This window comes from Balaenoptera musculus, chromosome 11 (genome assembly GCF_009873245.2).
Source record: "Balaenoptera musculus isolate JJ_BM4_2016_0621 chromosome 11, mBalMus1.pri.v3, whole genome shotgun sequence".
In the NCBI taxonomy this organism is placed as follows: domain Eukaryota; kingdom Metazoa; phylum Chordata; class Mammalia; order Artiodactyla; family Balaenopteridae; genus Balaenoptera; species Balaenoptera musculus.
In genome coordinates, this window is record NC_045795.1 from 41,073,339 (window position 1) to 41,099,183 (window position 25,845).

Here is a 25,845-nt window from a genome sequence, read left to right on the forward strand (position 1 = left end):
TGTGGCAACGAAGATCCCATGTGCCGCAACTAAGACCTGGCGCAGCTAAATAAATAAATAAATATTTTTAATAAAGAAAGCAAGGTGAGGAGAGGCAGCCCTGAAGCCTAGTGGGGAGCACAGAGAAACCAGTTTAGGGTTTTACATTTGTAATGGAAAGATCTATCAATCGTATAGTTCACAATGAGAATGAATTGTTATTTAAAATTTGTCTTTTCCTGGGGAAGAAAAGTAGGGATGTTTTATCTCATTTTTCTAGTGGCTTCATAATGTGGGGACCTGCCCCAGGACAGATGGGACCTGTGGGGGAAACACACAGGGGAGTTTTGAGTTTGGGGGAGACAAGTGAGCTTTGGGCATTGGCCCATCACCAGCTAATTATCAAGGGGGTTAAGTGGTATTGCCCTGCGGTCTGCTCTGAGATGGTTCAGAGGGTAGGGGGTTCGGGTTTCTGGCTCAGGAAAGCAGAAAGGAGAAAATGAAGCTCATCTGGCTAGGACAGATGAAGCAAAGGAAGCCCAGGGAGGGATTTTTCAGGGCTGTGACCCTGATCTCTTAGGAACTCCTTCTCTTCTGCAGTCTTGCTTTGAGGCCAGCTAACTGCATTCTCCCTACATCTCCTTCCTTAGCAGCCCTGCCTCTACCACATGCCCCAGAAGGGCCCCTTGTCCGCCTGTTTCCTGGGTGACAGGACAGACCAAGGAATATGTAACCAAGGGATAAATTCCCAAGTAACTTCCCTTAAAGGAGCAAGAGAAGTTACCTAGTCCCCAGTCTTTGAGGAGGACCTTGAGAAGAAATAGTTAAACCAGTGGGCAGTCCAGGCTGCATACATCTTGGGAATATTGGGTTTATTCTCTCCACTGAGCTAGGGAAATCCACCTACAGACTGTTCCTTAGGAGAGTTAAGAGACCAGTTGTTAAAAGCCCAGGGCAGGATGAGATTTACCTAGTAACTGATGATGCTGGGCTGAGGCGCTCAGCGATTTGTCTCTACACTTGTCCCCACCTACCTAGCCAATCTGACAGTTCTCAGTTTGGGACACTGAGTTAGATGATCAGGTAAGGAACAGGTATAGTATCTAGGGGCTTGGTAGCTCCAAATCGCTCATTTAGAGAGCATCGAGGGGCCCCGGCAATACCATATTCCCACTCAGTGTTTGGAGATCATCTACCCAGGCTGGGACTTCTTGGGCAGGCAAGGACCCAGGGCCCCTGGAAGAGCTGGTCCAGGGGACGTGATTTCCCGTGTCTCCCCCGAGGAGAGGATGATTGCCCTCCTGCCGCTGCTGCTGGGCCTCAGCCTGGGCTGCACCGGAGCAGGTAAGGACCCTCCCTTCCTCTGCTCCCTTTGGGTAGGGTGTTCAGTTGTGTTATTGGATTCGGATACCGCAAACTAGTCTGTCTCCCTATTACATACACCCATAGCACTTTGTACTGTGCCTTTGTAGCAATTTTTTAAATTTATTTTTTTATTGAAGTTTAGTTGATTTACAATGTTGTGTTAATTTCTGCTGTACAGCAAAGTGACTCAGTTATACACATGTATACGTTCTTTTTTAATATTCTTTTCCACTATGGTTTATCCCGGGCTATTGACTATAGTTCCCTGTGCTACACAGTAGGACCTGTTGTTTTTCTGTGTAGCAATTTTAATGTAATTAAGCTGTATAATTATTTGTGTAATAGACATTTCCTGTTGGAAGGTAGGCAAAGATGATATCTGCCCTGTTGAATGCTGCATCCCCAGCTCCTAGCACGGTGCCTAGCACACAGCAAGTGATTCAGAAATACATGTGGCACAAATATTTAATAATGTGTCCAGCACAGAACAAGGCTGACTCTTTCCTTTGACCCCTTTTCTCACTCGATCACTGGCCTTACTGAAAGTCTTATCCTGGGTAAATTGTCGTGTTTAAACATGCAAATAATTTTGGGCTACTTGTGTCCCCATGCTTAGTCTCACATAAAGAGGAAACAGGATCTAGAAACTTCTCTGCTAGGACCATCTATGCCCTTAATCGGGACTCTCAGAGACTCTGGTCCATGAGCTTGGTCAGCAGATGCTGCCTCAGGCGGGAAACCTGTGCCCCACTCACCAGGTGTAACTGAGGCTTGGGCTCCTGCAGAGGACTCTGACCTATCCCTCTTCTCTGGCTCCTGCAGGAGGCTTTGTGGCCCACGTGGAAAGCACCTGTCTGCTGGATGACGATGGGACTCCAAAAGAGTTCACGTATTGTATCTCCTTCAACAAGGATTTGCTGACCTGCTGGGATCGCCTGCAGGCCAGTATGGTCCCTTGTGAATTTGGGGTACTGAACGACTTGGCCAAATACCTCTCAGATTACCTCAACCATAAGGAAAACCTGATCCAACGCTTATCCAACGGGCTGCAGGACTGTGCCACACACACCCAGCTCTTCTGGAGATCTCTGACCCACAGGACACGTAAGGAGAGAAGGGAGCAGAGGGACGGTTAGGAAGCAGTTAGGAGAGGGGAGGCCAAGAAGGGTCCTTCACCTGCAAGGGGTTTGAGCTGTGGGCAGGAAAGAAGCCGAAAATCAGAGGACCTGGGATGTAAAAAGAGGGAGGGTTGACCCTTCCAAGGACACAAGGTGGTTGACAGGGGTAGAGCAGGAATGAAAAAGGGGAGGTGACGTCTGAGCCAGTGAGGAGCTTTTGTGGGGAGAGTAAGCTAGTTTTCCTTCAATTTAGGGCATCTCAGGAGGCAGATCCAAGTTCAACCAGGTGTTGAACTGTCAGAATAACCAGAATGGCTTTTCCCAAAATGCTCATGCCACTGTAGCCCAGGTTCTGGTGTCCCAGGTCTGAGACAGGCCCAGGCATGGGAATATTTGGAAAACTGCCCAGGGGATTCTGATGCAAACTCTCTCACCCTTAATCACTTGCATTGAGAATGACTTGAGATTTTTAAAAGAAAACTTGAAGTTCTCTATCGTACAGAGTATTGTGTCTTAAGATGTGATTTCTCAGAATTGCCTGGGGAAGGTGCTTGTTAAAAACACAAGCCCTTGAGAACCGCTACAGATCTGTTGGATTAAAATATCCAGGGTTGCAGGCTTAGGAATCTGCATTTTAACACAATATCTTGGATTTTTATTGAAGATTTTGTTTGAAAAACACCCAAACAAGCGGAAGGGTCACCTAGAAGAATAAACTATTAAAAGATGCCAACATGAATGATCTCATGAATTAGGATCCCCTCGTCCAAATTTAGGAGAGTTAGTCCTGAGTTAGTCTTGTTTCCTTAAACTATCCAGGAAAAAAGAAAGGCTTTCTTTATCAAGTCAATTTGTTCAATGAGATTTAAGGACAAGGGTGTTTTCCTACTTTTGCAAACCCCCCACTATAACTCTGGATGACAATTCACTTATGCACTTGAAATGAATACAATGACTTCTGAAACAGCCTGCAGTTCAGCCCTGGCTTCTAATTGTGAACAAATATAATTTTGGAGGAAAAAGAAAGGAAGGAGCAGTGATGAAATGGGAGACAAGAAAGAGTGAAGCAGGAGTACATTCTAACTCCTCATTTTCAAAGGGATGTGTGTGGGAATGAGGTGGGGGTCGGGAAGGTCGGTGGGCAAAATCCAGGAAGAATTCAAGTAGGAAAGAAACCAGGTTGGAGGAAAAGCCAGAATGTTGCCCTCCTTTGTGACTCTTTTTTCCTCCTCTGCAGGACCGCCATCTGTGCAAGTAGCTAAAACCACTCCTTTTAACACGAGGGAGACGGTGATGCTGGCCTGCTACGTGTGGGGCTTCTATCCAGCTGATGTGACCATCACGTGGAGGAAGAACGGGCAGCTGGTCCTCCCTCACGGCAGCGCCTATAACATCGCCCAGCCCAACGGAGACTGGACATACCAGACAGTCTCCCATTTGGCCACAACCCCCTCTTTTGGGGACACCTACACCTGTGTGGTAGAGCACATTGGCGCTCTTGAACCCATCCTTCAGGACTGGAGTAAGTGTGGGGCAGGTGGGAGGAATTAGCGTTAAAGCAGAGAGCTACTGTCATTCCCTGGCGGTCCAGTTAGGCCTCCACGCTTCCCCTGCGGGGGGCACGGGTTCCATCCCTGGTCGGGAAACTGAGATCCTACATGCTGTGCAGCGTGGCCAAAAAAAAAAAAAAAAAAGCAGAGAGCTACTTCAAGTGGGTGGTTGTAAAAAGAACACCAATATTTTGGCAGAGGGAATGGGATGCAGAGAGGTCCGCCACGGTATAGGGGAGAGAGGGAGATGCTGAGAAAGAGTGAGTCTGGAGGAGCTTACGGAGGGTTCACGACCAGAGATGGGGCCAGGGGATATAGACACGGAAAGAGTTAGTTATTGTTGGACTTCCCTGGCGGTCCAGTGGTTAAGACTCCGAGCTTCCAGTGCAGGAGTCACGAGGTTCGATCCCTGGTCGGGGAAGATCTTGCATGCATAACAAGAGTTACTGTTGCTGTTGCTGTGGTGCTGTGGTTGGTGTTACGTGCTTGTCTGAGGGTGGGAGGGAGCCTGACTGTCCTGAAAAGAGGATGTCGATTTGGTAACCATATTTTCAGAAGCCAAAATTGTGATGCAATATTCTAGGATTCTCGGATTTCCGCTATTCTGTTGTCAGGTCAGGAATGGGAGTTGGAGAAATAAAGAAGGTCACGGAAGAAAGGGTACTCTCTCGGTCTGGGGGCCATACTGAATTGGGGCTGCTCTATCAGGGAGGAAGAAGCCAGGGCTGGCAGACACTTTGGTGTACACGCTTGGAGGCTACTGCATAAAGCCAGTCACCATTGTTTGAACCCTGGGATTGGAAGTAGTTAAAGGAAAGGAATCCGGGTGGGGGACAGGATTCAGCCTAGAGCCAGCTCCAGGAAGTGAGGGCTGTGGAGGGGGGTGGAGACAGGTTCTGGAAGGACCCAAATCTGGAGGTGGGCAGGTAGGAGACACATAAGTACTTGGATAACTCATGGAATGAAACCTTGGAAAGTTAGGAAAGGCGGAAAGACAATTTCATAGGAAAATGCTCAGATAGAGTGGTCAAGGGAGCAAGTATTGTCACCACAGGCAAATGGAGAGAGGGATGGGGAACGCTGTATTCCTCAGCGAGGGTGCCGTTGGGGTGAAGGAAGAATACAGGATGCCTTGAGAGGCCCCACCATCTTAGAGAGGATCTGGAAGCGGGGGTACTAACTCAGGGAGAGCGGCTCCCCAGGGAACCACAGGGGTAGAGACGCACAGGATGGGGGTTTTGAGGAAAGGCCACTTCCTTGGGCCTGGATTGGTGTGAGCTAGACCCTTGGGGTCCGGATAAAGCACCTTTGAACCTGAGGTGGAGGTTGCAGTAAATGAAGTTGCTCTGGGAATGAGCAAGAGAAATTGGTTCTAGTAAGTTTCTATTTCCGCAGCTCCTGGGCTATTGCCAGTGCAGACACTGAAGGTTTCCGCGTGTGCTGTGACTCTGGGCCTGGGCCTCATCATCTTCTTTCTTGGTTTGCTCAGCTGGCGGAGAGCTGCCTCCTCCGGTGAGTGACCCTCCTGAACTCTCAATCCTAACCTCTGCTCACTTTAAAAAATTAAAAAAAAAAAAATTTTATTTGGCTTTGTTGGGTCTTAGTTCTGGCATGGGGGATCTTTAGTTGCGGCATGCGGACTCTTAGTCGCAGCATGCAGTCTCTAGTTCCCTGGCCAGGGATCGAACCTGGGTCCCCTGCATTGGGAGCACAGAGTCTTAACCACTGGACCACCAGGGAAGTCCCTCTGTTCACTTTCTGTTTGTGACTGGTTCTCCCATGGCTACCCCATTGGCTGTGAATAATACCAGAGACTTTTATCCACCAAGACTGTCCTCCACTCAAATATTTTCTTCTCCTAGGCTATGTTTTCCTCCCAGGGTCCAATTATCCAGAAGGTAACGTCTCTGTTGGTCTGTCTGCCTGCTGGTCCTTTGGAGGGGGTGAAAGTTAGAGGGAGTCACCGTTGGGTTCAGCTAATGGTGTTGACATTTGGAGCGGGGGTGAGCTTCCACCAGGCTCGGGCTGATGATGTGATTGAAGCTGCCGTTGTTGGGATCAGGAGCAGGAGGGAGGAGCACCTACCCCCTTCTCTTCTACCCAACGGAGTGTCTGAAGGTGGCTCCTTAGTGTTTGGTGATCTAGAATTTTCCATATCCCTGTATTAAAGGCTCTGGCATGGATGGTTATAGGGACAAACGATGGGGTCAAGTTGGTTTGGAGCTTTATTATCTTGTTTTCATTTCTTCTTCAGGTCAGCACATTTCCTAGAGGCAGAATCCTACAACTTCCTCTCCACGTGAGGAGATTCAAACTCTTAAGAATGCTGCTGTGCTCCTCCAACCCCTCCAAGCTTCCACATTTTCTTGGATCCTATGGTTTCTCTATTTGATTCTTTGAATTTCCCAGTCCCCGCTATGTAAACCTTACAACTTGAGGAACTCATTTCTGGGAATATTCTGTAACCAAGGTGTTGTCCATAGGTAGAGCCCAAGGCTACGTATCTGGGGTGAATATAATCTGGGGAGGAAGGCCAAAGGCCCTCTTGGGGGCCCTCTGTGCCACAGAGGCATGAGTCGCTGGTGATCGTCTCTGAGGAATAAACTCTGGTGGAAATACAGTTTTTTTCATGCTTTTTCTTGAGGCCCTGAGGAAGGACTGTAGGCAGTTAGGGGCTGGGCTTGATTCCCTCTCCTACTGGAGTCCAGGAGTCAGTGTTTCCTCCCATTTTCCCATCTAGACATGACAGAACTGGGGACAGTTTCCTGATGGATAATTCATAAGAAGGTAATAAACTGTGGTGGGATGGAGTCACAGAGACAGGGATAGGAGGGGGTTAACAGTTTTCTGACCTCATAAGGGATCTTAATGAGGATTAAATGAGTTCATACTTGTAAATGGCTGAGAACATTACCTGGCACACAGCCAGCCCACACTCGTGACATATCAGTCACAACTTTCTGGGCCAGGCACTCTACTAGGTGCTTTACATGCATTGTTTCATCTGATCCTCATCACAACTCTGACAGAGACCCTCAGATAGTCAGTATTCAAGGGGCAGAACTCAATTTCTGATCTGAGTTCTGGGCAGTTATTTCTTCCATAACCTACGTGGGAAAGGGACCGTAACTCGAATGCTTATCACGACCTAGGCACTGGGCTAAGTACTTTATGTTGTATCTCATTCATTCACCACAATCACCCGGTAAGGAAGGATGGTCTCCCTCTGAGTCACAGATGAAAGTGAGGTTCAGAGAGGTTAAATAACTTGTCCAAGGTTGAACAGCAAATTCTCTATAGGATGTCTGTCTACCTGAGTTGGAAGTAATTAGGCTGTTGTATTCTGAGGACTGTCAAGCACACCACTCTTCAGAGCCCCCCTTACATTCCCTTCCACCCCAAGCCCAAGGGGGATCCACCGTTGGGGGCTGGATTTCACACAGCGGAAGAGAGGTGCTCTTCGTTCCCAGTGAAGGGCGACACCTGCTGGACACAAGTGGCATTGTCTTTGGAATGAGAGTTAGATACTAGGCTAGGCAACCGAAAGGAACCAGAAATGAAGGTAAGTACTGGAGGAGTTTAGCCTAACAGAGAATTGTGGAGGGAGAACAAGGGGTTAGGGATGCATGTGTGTGGGTGTCTATGTAGAAACACATAAGAGCAGAATCTGATGAGCTGGGGGAAGGGGTCAGAAGACAGACGGTGTGTGGAATCTTCCTGCATTGTTGTCTCCATGGTTGTTTGTGTGGGTGGTTGGGAGGGTGGTCACGGGGGCTGAGACCCTTCCTCCTTGCACAGTTTCTGTGCTGATGGGGGCCTGGAGAAGTGTGGGGATAGCATTGTTCATACAGACTTGATATCCAAGCTGGTGCTCAGGTATAAAAAAAGAGCAAAATAATGCCATTTGCAGCAACATGGATGGACCTAGAGATTATCATACTAAGTGAAGGAAGTTAGGAAGAGAAAGACAAATACCATATGATATAGCTTATATATGGAATCTAAAATATGACACAGGGACTTCCCTGGTGGTGCAGTGGTTAAGAATCTGCCTGCCAATGCAGGGGACATGGGTCGAGCCCTGGTCCGGGAAGATCCCACATGCCGCGGATCAACTAAGCCCGTGCGCCACAACTACTGAGACTGCGCTCTAGAGCCCGCGTCCTGCAACTACTGAAGCCTGCGCGCCTAGAGCCTGTGCTCCGCAACAAGAGAAGCCACCGCAATGAGAAGCCCACGCACCGCAACGAAGAGTAGCCCCCGCTCGCCGCAACTAGAGGAAGCCTGCGCACAGCAACGAAAACCCAATGCAGCCAAAAATAAAATTATTAAAAATAAAATAAAATAAAATATGACACAAATGAACTTATCTACGAAACAGAACCAGACCCATGGACACAGAGAACAGATTTGTGGTTGCCAAGGGGGAGGGATGGACTGGGAGTTTCGGATTAGCAGATGCAAGCTATTATATATAGAATGGATAAAGAATAAGGTCCTACTGTAGAGCACAGGGAATTATATTCAGTATTTTGTGATAAACCATAATGGAAAAGAATACGAAAAACAATGTGTATATATTTGTATAACCGAATCACTTTGCTGCACAGCAGAAATTAATACAACATTGTAAATCAACTATACTTCAACAACAACAAAAAAAACAAAGTAGGTGCTCAGGGTTTGTCCAATCAGTGAATTGATTTCCATCATATCCATAGTTTCCCCAGATGGATCCTTGTGATCAGGGCATCTCTTCTGGAAGGAGTTTCACGAAGAAGTCAATGGTAGGGGAAAGTGCTCATGAGTTCAAAATAGCTATTCTCTGAGCTGGGTCACATAATGTAGGAAGCAGTGGAGTGCCATGCGCTGTGATCCGTATATATAAGCTCAGAAACTAATCTCTACAAATTTTATCAGTTTTATGTTTCATTGAAAAAAAGTTTTTATATAACATTTAATTAATTAGCTTGTATATCATGTAAATAATCTTTCACCTCTACCCCACTACCTGCTTTCTTTAAGAACTTGCTGTTTCAGGTCTTGCCATACTGTTTCATTTTCATTTTTCCATTCGCTGGTCTTGTTTTTGTTTGTTTGACAAAGCCAATTCCTTCCGATATTCTAGTCTAGTCTGGGTGGGGCTTTGGGTCTTGTCTATGCCTGGCCATTTGTGAAGGAGACGCTGTACATCCGAAGGGTCTGGGTGTGGTCTCAGCAGTGAAAATCAAAGTGGCAGGACCCCAGGGGAAGGAGGGAGAGAGTCAGCTAATTAGAGAGCTTCCAGTCCCTCTCTGGAGACCCCGTGCAAACTTTTCTCTGCCCTAATCGTGTAGGTGTTTGGTTTATAGGGAAGGCTGTCCCCTTCCAGATGGGGAGTAGGAAAAAAGTGCCACATAGATCTCCTGGAATCCAAGAAGGCAGATTACAGGAGGGAGAAAAGGGAAGATGTGTGTGTTACACAGGCGAGTGAGTGGTGCCTGGAAGGAAGCCAGAAGAGGGATAACGATGCGCCACCTCCTGACTGTTTGAGGAGAGTAAAATGTTACCCATAGCAAAGTGCCAAAAAGGTGTGCGTGTGTGTGTGTGTGTGTGTGTGTGTGTGTGAGAGAGAGAGAGAGAGATAGAGAGAGAGTTGGGCTTCTGCGTTATATCTAATCAAAGTGGCACAACGATTGGTTCTCTCCCTTCAATGTCTTGTTTTAAAAACTGAACTTGAAGCTGGAATTGACTTAATACATCATCTAGGCCAACTCTCCACCCATATAGGACACACGTTTGTGTCCATGAGGGCAGGCACTTCAACCTTTGGGGCAGATGCCAATTCTTTAGCCAAATGTGTTGACCCCAAGTGTGAGGTTCTTCTTTGGACCATTGACGACGATGGTAATAAAACCAAATGCACCCCACCAGAAACTAACACGACATTGTAAATCAAATATACGCCAATAAAAATTTAAAATAAAATAAAATATAAAGGAAAAAAAAAGGAACACCAAGGATTTCCAGCAACCATTGGAAACTAGGAGAGAGGCATGAAGCAGATTCTCTTTTAGAGCCTCCAGAAGGAACCAATCCTCTCAACACCTTGATTTCAGACTTCTGGCCTCCTTAACTGTGAGAGAATAAATTTCTGTTGTTTTATTTTAATTTTATTTATTTATTTTTAATTTTTGGCCATGCCACACAGCATGCAGCATCTTAGTTTCCCAATCAGGGATGGAACCTGTGCCCCTTGCAGTGGAAACGAGGAGTCCTAACCACTGGACCGCCAGGGAATTCCCTCTGTTGTTTAAGAAAAGAAAACCCCAAACATACCAAATGCATCCCGGGAGGGCGTCTCCTTGGTGTTTTCCTGAGGGAACGCGTGTTCCTGTGTTCCAGGTTCTTTGCTTCCTTATTCAGCACACATTCATGTGAAAGGAATAGACAGGGATTAGTATTTAACCTCACTGTTTATTTAGGGAAATTATTTTTAGATCATCTTCTCAAGTAATTCTGTTTCCAAAGTAAAACCGGGTGAATCAGATGACAGCTGAGGGTGGAGTCAAACCCCACCCCCACCTTGGTCGTGGATGGAGTGCCTTCCATTCCCAAGAGTCCTCAAACTGCCCTGGAGCAGGGCCTGGGGGATTCCTCCTTGGTGCTTCCTACCACCCCTTGGCCAGACCAGTCCGCAGGGGCTGCAGAGAGTGGAAAGGCCCCAAACTCAAAGAGGCTGCTCCCAGACAGGGGCTCACTGGTTCTCCCAACACTTCCTCTCTTTTCCATCGCATATGGGGCTTCCACGAGCCCCCTGGTCAGACTGGACTGGGGCAGGGAATGAAGAAATAAGTGACTTTCATTGTATCAAGGCCTCAATGGAAAACGAATGGCACTTACACCAGGATAGTTCAAGGAGACTCTGTTTACAGGGAGGAGGACAGTACAGTGACCTGGAGCTGGCCAGCAGCTGAGCTGTCACTCCCCACCCCGGGACGGGACGGGAGGGGTATCAGAACCCAGAGCAGGGCAAATCCTGTAGAGTCCCCGCCTTGCCAGCAGCAATGCCCTACCCTTCAGTCCAGGGGACACAGCCAGCCTAAGCTGACCTTGCAGGGAGGGAGCCAAGGGAATAAAAACCCTGACCTCACTCTCCTCTTCCCTCTGCTCTCTGGGCAAGGCTAAAAGCAAGAGAAAGCCAGGGAGCAGGGAGCCTGTGATGTCATATAGGTTAGCGCCCGGGGCAGTGGAGAAGTGCAGAGAGTGGGACTGAAAGGCAGAGGGAGGACAGTCAGCACATTTACAATATGAAGGAAAGAAGCCAAGGTTGGGGGGTACGGTGGGGGGGAGAAAGATGCAAAACTCGGGCTTTTTTTGGCGTTGGACAAGACCTCAGTTGCAAGAGAAGACCAAGTTCGTACTTTCCTGCTGGGGGACCTGGGAGAACACTCTCCCTCTCCACCCCTCCCTGCCCCAAGTTTCTGTAACTCTTTCTGAATCTTTCTTTTTCCCTACATAGTTTACAGTAAGTTTATAGAGTTCTCAAAATGAAAGTAGAATTTTGATTGAGGTTATACTGAATATATAGAGCAACATGGGGATAATTGATTTCTTTTTATGATCAAGTCATCCCATGCAAAAGCAGAGGGTATGTCCTTATTTATTCAAATGACTTATTTGCTCTTCATTATGTCCCCACTCCCACCACACCGCGCAGCTTGCAGGATCTTAGTTCCCTGACCAGGGATTGAACCTGGGCCATGGCAGTGAAAGCCTGGATTCCTAACCACTAGGCCACCATGGAACTTATTATGTTCTTTAAAATTCACTTTTTCACAGTGATCTGGGTATGATGGGTTAACTCTTGGACATTTTAGAGCTTTTGTTGCAATTGTGATTGGTATCTTATTGTAATTTTATTTTCAATTCAGTTATTTCTGGTACAGAGAAATGTAACCAATTTTTAAAAATTGTGGTAAAAAACATTTAACATAAAATTGACCATTTTAACCATTTTTAAGTATACATTTCAGTGTTAAGCATGTTCACTTGTTGCATATTTGTTCAACAAATCACTAAAATTTCTTCATCTTGCAAAACTGAAACTTTGTACATATTAAACAGCAATTCCCCATGTCCCTCTCTCCCCAGTCCCTGGTAACCACTGTGCTTCTTTATGTTTTACTGAATTTGACTGCTTTAGATACCTCATATAAGTATAATCATACAGTATTTGTCTTTTTGTGACTGGCTTATTTCACTTAGCATAAAGTTCTTAAAGTTCATCCATGTTGTCACATGATAGGATTTCCTTCCTTTTTGAAAGCTGAATAATTTCCCATTGTATGTGTATACAACATACTGTTTATCCATTCATCCACTGATGGACATTTGTGTTGCTTCCACCTCTTGACTATATATAGTCAAGTACATATACTTGTATATAGTGCTGCTATGAACATGGGTGTGCAAATATCTGTTCAAGTCCCTGCTTTTTTTTTTTTTTTTTATAATTGTAGCCATCCTAATGGTGATATTTCATTGTGGTTTTGATTTGCACTTCTCTGATGAGTAGTGAGGTTGAACATCTTTTTGCAGGCTTGTGGGCCATTTGTATTTCATCTTTAGAGACGTGTCTATTCAAGTCCTTTGCCCATTTTTCAATTGTTTTTTTTGTGGTTTTATTTGTTGTTGTTGAGTTGTAGTAATTTTAAAAATAGATTCTGGATATTGCTGAGGCCATGAATGGGGCTGAGCTCCATGAGTCTCGGCCTGGCCCTAATGTGGCTCTGGCTGCTCAGCTGAGCTCCTTTTATTTTCTGATACCTGGACATCCCTGCCCTGTTCGGCCCCACAGCTCCCAGCTAGTCAGTTTCTGTTCCTTGGTGGGAACTCTGACTGTTTGAATAAACCAGACACCCCACATGTGTCACGTAAGTTAAAAAAAAAAAAAGATTCTGGATATTAATCCCTTATCAGATACATGATTTGCAAATATTACTTTTTAAAAAATATATCAATTCGAATTTTGTTAATTTTATTTATTTAAAAATTTTTTGGCCACACCACATGGCATGTGGGATCCTAGTTCCCCAACCTGGGATCAAACCTGAGTCCCCTGCATTTGAAGCATGGAGTCTTAACCACTGGACCACCAGGGAAGTCCCTGCCTATATTACTTTTAACCTACCTGTATTGTTATACTGGCATACATCAGAGATATTGTGGGTTCGGTTCTAGACCACTGCAATAAAGTGAGTCCATAATTTTTTTGGTTCCCATTGAATGTAAATTTATATTTATACAGTACTGTAGTCTATTAAATGTACAATAACATTATGTCTAACAGAACAATGTACATACCTTAGTTTGAAAATAATGCTGTTGGAAAAATGGTGCTGATAGACTTGCTCGATGCAAGGTTGCCACAAACCTTGAATTAGTAAAAAAAAAATCTGCAAAGTGCAATAAATTGAAGTGCAATAAAATGAAGTATGACTGTATTTGAACTGAGTTTCTTGTAGTTAGCATATCTTTGGTTCACCTTTTAAAAATCAACTCTTCCAATCTCTTTTAATTGATGTATTTAGACTATTTACATTTAATGTAATTATTGGTATGTGTATTTGTCTACTTGAGACGCCATAACAAAATACCATAGATTGGGTGCTTAAACAACAGAAATTAATTTTCTCACAGTTCAGGAGGCTGGTAGTCTGAGATCAGGGTGCCAGCATGATTGGTTTCTGGTAAAAACTCTTTTCCTGGCTTGCAGATGTCTGCCTTCTGGTTGTATCTTCCCTTGCATGGGGTGGCCATTCCTCAGGTCCTGGCATCCTAGATGGTCTGCCTTCTTATCTCTACCTTTCAGAGTCTTCTTATGTTTGTCTTATATATATAATGCCTGGGGGTTTTAGTTGTACTTAAAATTAAAATTAAAAATATAGTTTTCCAGCATTGATTTATTTCATCATATATATTTTCCCTCTTAATCTTCTAATATAGTGAATTATATTGAGAGATTTTTTGATGTGAAACATCTTTGCATTCTTTGGATAAATCCTATTTGATCATCCTATAGTTATATATTAACAGTTGGTTTTATTTAGTTAATATTTTACTTAGGGTGTTATATTTACTTTTATAAAGTATGGACATAAAATTTGCTTTTTTATATTTCCTTATTTATTTTTGCAATAAAAATTCCTCTATACAATGAGCTGGGCAGATTTTGTTCTTCATTCTTTTTTTCTGGAACAACATACATATGTATATTTTCAAAGGTCAGCTTTTGTTTTCATTAGTGCTTTTATTGCTTTCAGTTCTCTATTTCATTGATCTCTATCCTTATCATTATCATGTCCTTCCTTCTTTCTTTGGGTTTGTTTTGTTCATCTTTACTTAACTTTTGAGTTGAATGCTTAGCTCACATTTCATGGCTCACTTTCACATCTTTTTTTTTTTTAGTTTCCTGATAAGTATAGTTAAAGGTAAAAAATTTCCTCTAAGTTCTGCTTTAGTTATATCTAACACATTTTGACTTGTACTGATTTAATTTCTATTCAGTTTGAATTGTTCTTTATACTTTTTATTTTAAGTTGAATGTTATTTATGAAAAATGTAAGCTTTTTATTTTGAAATAATTTCAAACTTACAGAAAAGTTATAAGAATAGTACAAAGAATTCCTGTGTACACTTTGTCCAGATTCAACAGTTTTAAACATTTTTCCATATTTGCTTTCTTTTTCTCTATTTCTGCCCCTCTCTCTAATGTTTTTTCCTAATCATCTTAGAGTAAGTTGAAACACATATGCCCCTTTACTGCTAAATATTTCAGTGTATTTCCTAAGAGCAAGGATATTCTTTTATATAAACACAGGAGAATTATAATATTCACAAAATTTAACTTTGTTGTAATACTATTATTTAATCCACAGTACATATTCAAATTTCACTAATTTTCCCAATAAAGATTCTTGTAGTCTCCAATCCCCAACCTTCTGCCCTGAAATCTGGAATCATGCATTTCAGTAAGTTGTCTTATCTCCTTTTTAAAAAAAAATTTATTTATTTATTTGGCCACACAGCTTGTGGAGATCTTAGTTCCCCAACCAGGGATTGAACCTATGTCCCCAGCAGTGAAAGCAGAGTCAGGGAATTCCCAAGTTGTCTTATCTCTTTAGTCATTTTTAATCTGGGAGAGTTCTTCAGTTTCTTATTTGTTGGGGCCTGAATAATTTGATTGTTCTGCTATTCAAGACCTCTTTTTATTTTTCTCTCTTCCATATTTTGAGAGGGTTTTGTTAAAATCTCCAACTGCAATTTTTAAAAACACACAACTTCTTTTTTTCTTTTTGGCCGTGAGCCTTGGCTTGTGGGATCTTAGTTCCCTGACCAGGGATTGAACCCATGCCTCCAATGCAGTCTTAACCACTGGACTGCCAGGGAGGTTCCCCCCAAAAAACACAACTTCTAACTGTAGTTTTCTTTAGTTGTTGCTTTATAAATTGTGAGGCTGAAGTTTCAATTTTATATATATTTCTGATACTCATCTTCTTGCTCTATTGTTTCTTTTTTTAAACATTAATTTAGTTTTTGGCTGCTTTGGGTCTTCGTTGCTGCTCGCGGGCTATCTCTAGTTGCGGAGAGCGGGGGCTACTCTTCCTTGCGGTGTGTGGACTTCTCATTGCGGTGGCTTCTCTTGTTGCGGACCACGGGCTCTAGGTATGTGGGCTTCAGTAGTTGTGGCACATGGGCTCAGTAGTTGTGGCTTGCGGGCTCTAGAGCGCAGGCTCAGTAGTTGTGGCACACAGGCTTAGTTGCTCCGCGGCACGTGGGATCTTCCCGGACCAGGGCTTGAACCCATGTCCCCTGCATTGGCAGGCAGATTCTTAACCACTGCGCCACCATGGAAGTCCCTCTACTGTTTCTTTTTAATATAAACACATTTTCTTTTGTCCTTTATGCCCTTTTATTAAAACTTAAATTTTATTTATTGTGCATTGAGATTATTCCCCAATTTTCTTTTGGGTCATATTTGCCACCTGGTTAATCTTTTTCCTCCTTTTAATTTCAACCTTTATTTGTCTTCTTGCTTTAGGAGTATTTGTTGTGAATAACACATGGTTTGGTCTTTTTATTTCCTCCATTATGAGAGCCTCTATCTTTTTGACTGGTGACTGTTGACATAGTAAGACTTATTTTGCAACTCATTTCACATTTTGTATTTTTGTACATTGTTTCTTCCCTTTTTCTGCTTTCCATTTGATAAACTGATTTTGCTTTCTGCTGGACTGAAAAATATACATACTGATTCTGTTCTTTGGTGGTTGCCTTTAATTTAAGACCTACACTTACATTTACCTATCTTTATTATTTTCTTTTTTTATTCTTAAAATATTTATTACTATATTGGACGTACTTCCTCAAAATTATTTTTGATCTTGAAAAATTTATCAAATGGAACATATATGCAAACAAATGTACACATATTTCTTGTTCCTTAACTTAAATGTATCCAGTGCTTTATTTCCTTTGGTTATCGTTTTAGCAAAATGCATTCCAGGTTTGTAAGGTTTTCTATTTCTTATTTTTTTCTTCTTTAACAATTTGAATTATATTTAGTCATTATGCAAATTAACTTCTTAATGCAAAGGTAAATATTTTTAGCATATTGGAATTCTATTTACTTATTTTTATTTTTACCATCTTAACCATTTTTAAGTGTATAGTTTAGTAGTGTTAAGCTTCTTCACATTGTGGTGCAATCATAGTTTTTCTTAAATGGAACTTAATTTATTGATGAATGTAGTGTTGCTGAAGCAATGTCTTCATGTTTTTTCTACTTTATTATTCTTTCTCCAGAATATGTATCAATTTGAAGGCACTGGGTTTTCAAATATCCCTCAACTTATAGACCATCACTATACAACAAAACAGGTCATCACTAAGAAATCAGGCGTAGTTCTGCTGAATCCTATTCCTAAGGTAGGTGCATATATACACTTAAACATTTTTTTAAGTTAAAAAAAATTTTTATTGAAGTATAGTTGATTTACAATATTGTGTTAGTTTCAGGTATACAGCATAGCAATTCAGTTTCATATATATATATATAATCTATCTATCTATCTAGCTATCTAGCTATATTCTTCTTCAGATTCTCTTCCCTTATAGGTTATTACAAAATATTGAGTATAGTTCCCTGTGCTATACAGTAGGTCTTTGCTGGTTATCTATTTTATATCTAGTAGTGTGTATATGTTAATCCCAACCTCCTAATTAATCCCTCCTCCCACACCTCTTTCCCCTTTGGTAACCATAAATTTCCTTTCTATGTCTGTGAGTCTCTTTCTGTTTTGGAAATAAGTTCATTTGTATCTTTTTTTTTTTAAAGATTCCACATATAAGCAATATCATGATATTTATCTTTCTCTATCGGCTTACTTTACTTAGTATGATAGTCTCTAGGTCATCCATGTTGCTGCAAATGGCATTATTTCATTCTTTTTTTATGGCTGAGTAATATTCCATTGTGTGTTTGTGTGTGTGTGTATAAAATATTCCACTGTGTGTGTATATAGATATATATAGCTATGTATACATACCTATATCTATCTATCTATATCACATCTTCTTTATCCATTCATCTGTCGATGGACATTAGGTTGCTTCCATGTCTTGGCTATTGTAAACAGTGCTGCAGTGAACATTGGGGTGCATGTACGATATTTTTTCTTTTTTTTTTTTTTTTTTGATATTTTTTCGAATTAGAGTTTTCTCTGGATATATGCCCAGGAGTGGATTGCAGGATCATATGGTAACTGTACTTTTAGTTTTTTAAGGAACCTCCATACTGTTCTCTATAACGGTTGTACCAAATTACATTTCCACCAACAGTGTAGTAGGGTTTCCTTTTCTCCACATCCTCTTCAGCATTTATTATTCGTAGACTTTTTGTTGATGGCCATTCTGACCAGTGTGAGGTGATTCCTCATTGTAGGTTTTTTTTTTTTTTTTGGCAGCTCAACACGGCATGTGGGATCTTAGTTCCCTGACCAGGGATCGAACCCACGCCCCCTGCAGTGGAAGCGTGGAGTCTTAACCACTGGACTGCAAGGGAAGTCCCACCTCGTTGTAGTTTTGATTTGCATTTCTCTAATAATTAGCGATGTTGAGCATTTTTTCATGTGCCTGTTGGCCATCTGTATGTCTTCTTTGGAGAAATGTCTATTTAGATCTTCTGCCCATTTTTTGATTGGGTTGTTTGTTTTTTTGATATTGAGCTGTATGAGCTATTTGTATATTTTGGAAAATAATCCCTTGTTGGTTGCATCATTTACAAATGGGAGAAAATATCTGCAAATGATGCAACCGACAAGGGATTAGTTTCCAAAATATACAGTCATTGATTTCTTAAAAAAGATTTGAAACAAGTAAGGCAAAATATTAAGATTTAATAAAGCTGGTGTTTGGGCAATGAATGTTCTTTAGTGTTTAAATATTTAACAATTAAAATAAAATAAAAGATCATAAAAAGATTGGCAAACTAATTGATTTTAAGAAATGCTAATCATAGGAACAAAAGCCGTTGTTACTTGCTCAAAGAACCAGACATAATTAATAATACCTGATTCTGTTAGAACTAGACAGAATTCATTAAAACTTATTCTATTACCTGTATATGGATTATGAGAATAAGAAGTTTGATCAGAAGAGTGGTATTCTGTAATTGGCAGCATGAGGGACCTGAGTACATTTTACATTGTTATAATTAGTATTAAACATTTCTAACACACAGAAAACACAAAGAATCATACTTACACACCTGACTTCAGTTCCACCTTTCTTTTCCCTCCTCAGATGTAATTATTAAAGTTAGTGCATATTATTCTTCATTATGTTTTGAGAATTGTCCTTGTGAAATATTGCAAAATATTTAAATCTGGTTAATAACACAACTGATGTTTTTCTGTGGGAATTCAAAGATACACTAATAATATTCATTGGACTGTCATAACTATTCACAAGACACCTTAAGTTTCTAAAGGCTGAGGATGCTTTCACATTCCACTTGGTAACAAGGGAGGAATCACTATCTACAGCAGCATGAATGGACCTCAAGATGATCATACTAAGTGAAGTAAGTCTGACAGAGAAAGACATCACTTATATGTGGAATCTAAAAAAAAATGATACAGGGACTTCCCTCGTGGTCCAGTGGGTAAGACTCTGAGCTCCCAGTGCTGGGGGCACTGGTTCAATCTCTGGTCGGGGAACTAAGATCCCACATGCCACACAATGCAGCCAAAATATAAATAAAATATAAATTAAAAAAATGATACAAATGAACTTATTTGCAAAACAGAACTAGACTCACAGATGTAGAAAACAAACTTATGGTTACCAAAGGGGAAAGTGGGGGGAGGGATAAACTGGGAATTTGGGATTAATGGATACATACTACACATGCTACTATATATAAAATAGATAAACAATAAAAACCTACTGTATAAAACAGGGAATGATATTCAATATCTCATAATAACCTATAATGGAAAAGAATATGAACAAGAATATATGTGTGTATGTGTGTGCGTGTGTATAACTGAATCACTTTGCTCTACACCTGAAACATTGTAAATCAACAATATTTAATGGAAAAACAATAATGCTTCAGGTTGAGTAACCTTGTTTTAAGGGTGACATGTGGCCTAAGAAACGAGGGAGTTTTGGTCTATGTTACAATATTCCAGATTCAGACAATCCCTCAGTGGAGAAGCTGGGACGCTGAAAAATTTTCATCTGATGACTTTGATGCTTCCTTTCTGATCATTATAAAGAATGAATAGCTCCTTAGCATTGACAAGAAATACTGATGGTGGTGGTGATTTCATTCAAGTGACAAACTCATGCCAAGTTTCCAATCCTTATCTGTTTTAGGATTAAAATATGTAATTTGTAAAAATCATGGAAAGAAATACTAACTTGCTACAAAGCACTCTAAGTACTAACAAAGACCCCCTCATGTCTCATCTGTACTTCACTTGCTTATTTTGCATGATTTCAAGGCAGTGAAGGCAAAAGTCTCAACATTTATTTCTGACAGATCAACATCACATTTTGGAGTAAAAGAAACACATATGAGGGGTACTTTAATATATGTTTTCTTGTACTTATTCAGACTCATAAGAGAAATGTTTTCATTAACTTTTACCAAATATTACTGGATTGTATAAATACATTTTCTACTTGGGTTCTGGTCTATGATATACTGTTATTTCTCTACTCATTTATTTTTTATCATATACTGACTAGATTCAGATTAATCTGATAAAAAGATCTTGTGGATTCTGCTATACATAATGCACATAGCAATCAGTAATAGAATTTCTGTAAATTTACACTTATTGATGATCTAATACCTTCTCTTCATTTAGCTGTTGATTTTCACTAAGTAGATTAAATGGTGTTCTTAAAAGCAGAAAGCCACTTATGAATAAATACAAAACGAAATGTTCCCAAATGCAATCTTGGATGTAATGTCTTAAACTTAAAAAATTCAGGTTCATTTATTTTGGATTAATTTCTCCCTGTTGGATGTTGACACACTGTTTTTCATCTGTCAAATGCATAATTATAAAACTAATCATTTTTGACAATGAAGTGAAATGATATACACACATTAAAGTGTCCACCTCTTTGCCATACTTCTATTTTTTAAAAAATTTATTTATTTTTTATTTTTGGCTGCGTTATGTCTTCGTTGCTGTGTGCAGGCTTCTCATTGTGGTGGCTTCTCTTTGTTGCAGAGCACGGGCTGTAGGCACATGGGCTCTAGGTGCATGGGCTTCAGTAGTTGTGGCACGCGGGCTTTAGAGCACGGGCTCAGTAGTTGTGGCGCACGCGCTTAGTTGCTCCGCAGCATGTGGGATCTTCCTGGACCAGGGATCGAACCCGTGTCCCCTGCATTGGCAGGCGGATTCTTAACCACTGCGCCACCAGGGAAGTCCCTTTTTGCCATACTTCTTAAACGCGCTTCCAGATGACATAAAAAAAATGGGAAAAAGGTCTTTATTCAGAACCTACTGAATTTTCATTTTCAATTTTGTGGGTCTGTCTGTTTCTTTCTATCCCCAATTTCATCTAATTTGAGTTTCACAAACAAGATGCCTCTAAGTGAATGGTTAACATGTAAAATTATTAGTTATTTCATAAGAATTTGTAAAGCCTTTTTGGTATTGAGAAAGTGATAGAACCTAATGTATGTGTAAGAACAGTTCTGCAAATCAAGTAGTTTCTAATTCTTTGCTTCAACAAAACTGAAGAAAAACTCTACATTTGAGACTTCCCTGGTGGCGAGGGGTTAAGAATCCACCTGCCAATGCAGGGGACACGGGTCCGAACCCAGGTTCGGGAAGATCCCACATGCTGCAGAGCAACTAAGCCCGTGTGCCACAACTACTGAGCCTGCGCTCTAGAGCCTGTGAGCCACAACTACTGAGCCTGCATGCCACAACTACTGAAACCCACGCGCCTAGAGCCTGTGCTCTGCAATAGTAGAAGCCACCACAATGAGAAGCCCGCGAACCGCAACGAAGAGTAGCCCCCGCTCACCGCAACTAGAGAAAGCCTGCGCGCAGCAAGGAAGACCCAACGCAGCCAAAAATGAATATATAAAATAAATTAAAAAAAAAAACTCCAGAAGCTAACACACCATTGTAAGGCAATTATACTTCAATAAAGATGTTTAAAAAAAAAACAAACCCAAAACCTCTACATTTGAGTTGTGAGACTATTAAAAATAGTATTTAATAAGAGCTTACTATGTGAGTTTTTGGCATATAACTAAGAGGAAATTTGTAAAATTGGTTGAAGTTGCTACAAGAAAATTCTTTCCACTTCCATACTTTTTCTGTTCCCACACTTACATATGTGAACAAAATTCTTTAGTTATTTTACGTTAAACTTTTTTTTGTTTAAGGAATAGAAATCATATAGAACCTGGCCTCACAATAAGTAATTTTCATCAACATGAAATTGGGAAAATAAAGCTCCTATCCATCTCAGTAAGAGATGCATTTCAGTTAAATTTTACTTCTAAAAAATTTATAATTTCATATTTTATTTACCATAATCTATATTATTTATACTGTTTTGATCATCTGTGTATCTTTAATAATTGTAATTATTTTAATCCACATGACTTTTTAAGCACTTAAAAGAGAAAATCAAAAATTCATTTTTAAAACGTACTTTGCTGCAAAGAAACATAATAGCTGGATCAAGAAAAGATTTCCAAGAACAAAAATATATTACATTAGGATGCAGCCAGGGTGAGAATTCAAAAACTATTCCATAGGGGCAGTAACATGAAAATAGGAATTCAAAGGAAAAAGGAGCAAAGTAAAAATTCCAACTGTTAAGGAAGGGGTTGCTTGTGCCTTTTAAAAATTAATGATGGGTGTCAAACATTATGGTACTTGGATTCCACTGGACATGTGATAGAGTGATTAATAGTTTTATGTAAATGTGTTGATATATATATTGAAATTTCTATTCTTTGTAACTATTTGAATCCATGCTGAGAATTTCAGATCAACTTCAGCCTGTGGGAAGGGGCATATGATGTTTCATAATTCTTTTAGGAGAGATGTGAAGGGAAGAGCACTAATTCTTCCCCCTTCTTGTGTTACCCTGATAGGAACACAGACATATTACTGGGGAAGAGAACCTAGGTGTCAGCAGACACAGGAAGGAGTGGACATTTTTTCAGTTCTATGCCAGGAAGTCCACTCAAACTGAGGCTGGAAACAATAAGACACACTAGTCTTGAAGCCCCTGGTATTCTGGAATCCCTGCCCACACCCCAAATGGCCAACCCCCAAAGCTTCCTTCCGCTGAGTTGACTATTCTTAAACTCTCAGCAACTCTTCCCCACAGCAAAGAACTAGTTTTTCCTTTCCCTTGTGATTTGAATCCCTCCCCCTTATTTACTAGATGATGAGGATACCACCCTTTTTCATTCCCCATGAAGAGAAAATGACCGTGTGGGGTCAGGGTGAAAGTGGAGGTTGTGAAGTCCTAGAGCAGACCCATTAGTCTTATATTTGAAGCAGTATAAAAATGTAGATGCCAGATGCAAGGTAGCATCTGTAAACAATGGAGGGGAAGACACATATGTGCCAGGCATAGGACAATGGCTCTCCTAGAAGTCTGTCCTGAAGTAGTGGCTTTCCTCCAGTGAACCCTAGATCTGGGGACCACGCCAAGGTGCTTTGATTCCAAATTTTCGCCTCATTTACACTTGGGGTAGATGTCCCCTTTGACTATTCAACACACCATTTGTAGCACCATTTACATACCCATACATGCCACCTAGAGGGTTTGGGGTTCATCTTTTGTTTTTAATCAAGGCTGGGACCTGGTTTCCTCCCATGGAATCACTATTTTGTTTTTTGTTTTTTTTTTGCATCACTATTGACAAGCTTGAGAAGAGAATTCTTGGAGTGGATATCTTGAAGATAAAAGAACCATTGCTCAGGTGCCTGGTGCCTTTCGGTCACTCTCCAGGCTCCTGGCTTGGCTTCCCCAGCCTTTTTGAATAAGCAGGGGAGCTCTGAATGCAGACCAGCCAAGTGGAGCTCAGCCCGCAGAGACTGGTCATCCCTGGTGGAAGGCTGCCATTGGGCACTGGGACTCCTGGAAAACCTGTACTGCTGAGTTTGCAGTTCTCCATCTTGGCTGCTTCTCGGACTGACCACGAGGCTGAGTTTTCACCAGCCTCTTGCCTCCCCTCGTTTCCCACAAGCAGACATGGGAACTCACTTGCACGTGCTAACCCCTTCTGCAGTGGTTACTTGGCCACACCCTTCTACCAGGCTGAGACTCGCCTGCCTAAGGTCAGACTCCCTTCTATCCTCTACAGAACACCTGTGAGTCAACACCTCTGGCCCTAGTGTAAGAGTGGTCAGATATTGTGTAACTCAGCTACTTAAGAGTGGAAAACCAAAGTCAAGGTGAAGAGACCTGGTATCCTCACTCAAGCTTTTCATCTATATTATCCAACCTCCACTCTGATAACCAGAGCACCAAGGAAGAGTAGGTCAGCAACTATGTCCATGATGATTTTTTTTTTAGGGTTACAGAAAAATGGAAGTTTATTCAACTTTTTCTTATTGGTAAATTTTTACTTCTTTAGTCCTTTTCTATTTCCATTGAAAGACCTATAAAAGGGAGAGCTCAGTAGTTCAGATTGAATATAGAATACATAATGTATCTTACTTTAATAGAAGGATATCTATTTCTGGGATTCAACAAACTCTTGGCTTTTAGTTTACTTAAATTATGAAACCAATTAAAACTGCTTTTTAGATATTGATGTGAAGAGTCCAGAAAAATCGTTTGCTTTCTACAACTAAAACTTTTGATTTTATATTTTACTTTTAATTTTATTTTTGTTTTAGACTTCCATGATTATACCATTCCAAATTGGAAAAAAAAATACTTGTTAGTTAATATATTTACTTCCAGGACTCTGTATAGAATAAATGTCTACTATACTATTTCTCTCATAGAGAAATAGAGAGATATTTCTGATCACTGATCACTGGTATTTCAGTTAGAAATATGATATTCAGAAGAAGTTCAACTTAGGATTTTTTTTTCTTAACTTCTTTATTATTTTGAATTATGGAGCAACTGTGTCCATGATTATAAGGAGGTAGGACAATGGCTTTTGAAAAGGGGAAGGGAGATGGCTTATGATTCTCTCTTGGCTGGAACCCTGGTCCTGCCTGCACCTTGGATGGCTCCTGATTGCCCTGGTCTGAGAAGAGATTCCCTTCCCCACACAACCCTCACTACTCCACCTCAGGCTGAGGGGTGCGGATGTGAGGCTCAGAGGTTGGTGTCTAAGAGAGAAAACGGCTGTTGCACAAACTAAGGCCACCTCAGGTTAAACGGAACGAGTTACACATCCAAACAAACGCGGTGAGAACCGAAGGGATAAACGTACTACCCGAAGTATTCTCCTGGGACCCTCCCCAAGGACCTGGATTGCTTTAATGATCCCGCCAGGACAGGAGGACTCAGCGTACACCTCCCATAACTAACGGGTCTAAAGGTCTGGGTAGACCCCGTCCCTCTCTCGTCAGGGACGAGACCTATTCTCATTGCTCTCCCTCACCTCACTCCAGGGCTCCGTGAAGAGAATGAGAGAGGAATCTAGGGGTCCGGATCCCTTCCTCACTACCCCAGCTGCGTGGTACATGGGGGACACGATCTCGGTTCCAAATCTCACCCCGCAACAGCGTCTCCTGCGCGTTCTTCAGGTATTTGCAAGCCACCAGATGCATGCCCTCTTCGTCCAGGCAGGCGCTTCGGGACTTTGCAAAATAGGCGTCTATTTTGGGGGTTTTGAGCAGCAGCATCCGCTTCTGTCGAGTCTCCAGGCCCGGGTGCAGGCTTTTTTTTTTTAAACATCTTTATTGGAGTATAATTGCTTTACAATGGTGTGTTGGTTTCTGCTGTATAAGAAACAGAATCAGCTGTACGTATACATATATCCCCATATCCCCTCCCTCTTGCGTCTCCCTCCCACCCTCCCTATCCCACCCCTCCAGATGGTCACAAAGCACCAAGCTGATCTCCCTGTGCTATGTGGCTGCTTCCCACTAGCTATCTATTTTACATTTGGTGGTGTATATATGTCCATGCCACTCTCTCACTTCGTCCCAGCTTTCCCTTCCCCCTTCCCATGTCCTCAAGTCCATTCTCTACATCTGCGTCTTTATTCCTGTCCTGCCCCTAGGTTCATTAGAACCTTTTTTTTTTTTTTAGATTCCATATAT

General features: G+C 41.6%; 1 protein-coding gene and 1 non-coding gene across 3 annotated transcripts; one reads left to right on the forward strand and one right to left on the reverse strand.

The window, feature by feature from the left end:
• Positions 1–1,051: 1,051 nt before the first annotated feature.
• Positions 1,052–6,632, forward strand: LOC118903744 (HLA class II histocompatibility antigen, DM beta chain). 2 transcript variants are annotated; one of them, XM_036869163.1, is made up of 6 exons: positions 1,052–1,323; positions 2,167–2,448; positions 3,700–3,984; positions 5,408–5,524; positions 5,875–5,910; positions 6,267–6,632. In XM_036869163.1, the coding sequence occupies exons 1-6, from the start codon at positions 1,269–1,271 to the stop codon at positions 6,281–6,283; spliced, it is 792 nt and encodes a 263-aa protein (XP_036725058.1). In that variant the 5' UTR covers positions 1,052–1,268; the 3' UTR covers positions 6,284–6,632. The 2 variants fall into 2 exon arrangements, with proteins under 2 accessions (XP_036725058.1, XP_036725059.1); XM_036869164.1 differs by lacking the exon at positions 5,875–5,910.
• On the reverse strand, positions 5,680–5,752 carry TRNAG-CCC. The gene has a single exon. It is a non-coding gene; the product is annotated as a tRNA-Gly (tRNA).
• Positions 6,633–25,845: the final 19,213 nt, after the last annotated feature.

What these genes read in the sequence shown, in the direction of transcription:
- LOC118903744 (XM_036869163.1), top strand. Translation starts at nt 1,269, where the DNA reads ATGATTGCCCTCCTGCCGCTGCTGCTGGGCCTCAGCCTGGGCTGCACC. An exon ending in CCTGGGCTGCACCGGAGCAG is followed by an intron (nt 1,324 to 2,166) that starts GTAAGGACCCTC and finishes TGGCTCCTGCAG; the next exon opens with GAGGCTTTGTGGCCCACGTG. An exon ending in GCGGAGAGCTGCCTCCTCCG is followed by an intron (nt 5,525 to 5,874) that starts GTGAGTGACCCT and finishes TTCTTCTCCTAG; the next exon opens with GCTATGTTTTCCTCCCAGGG.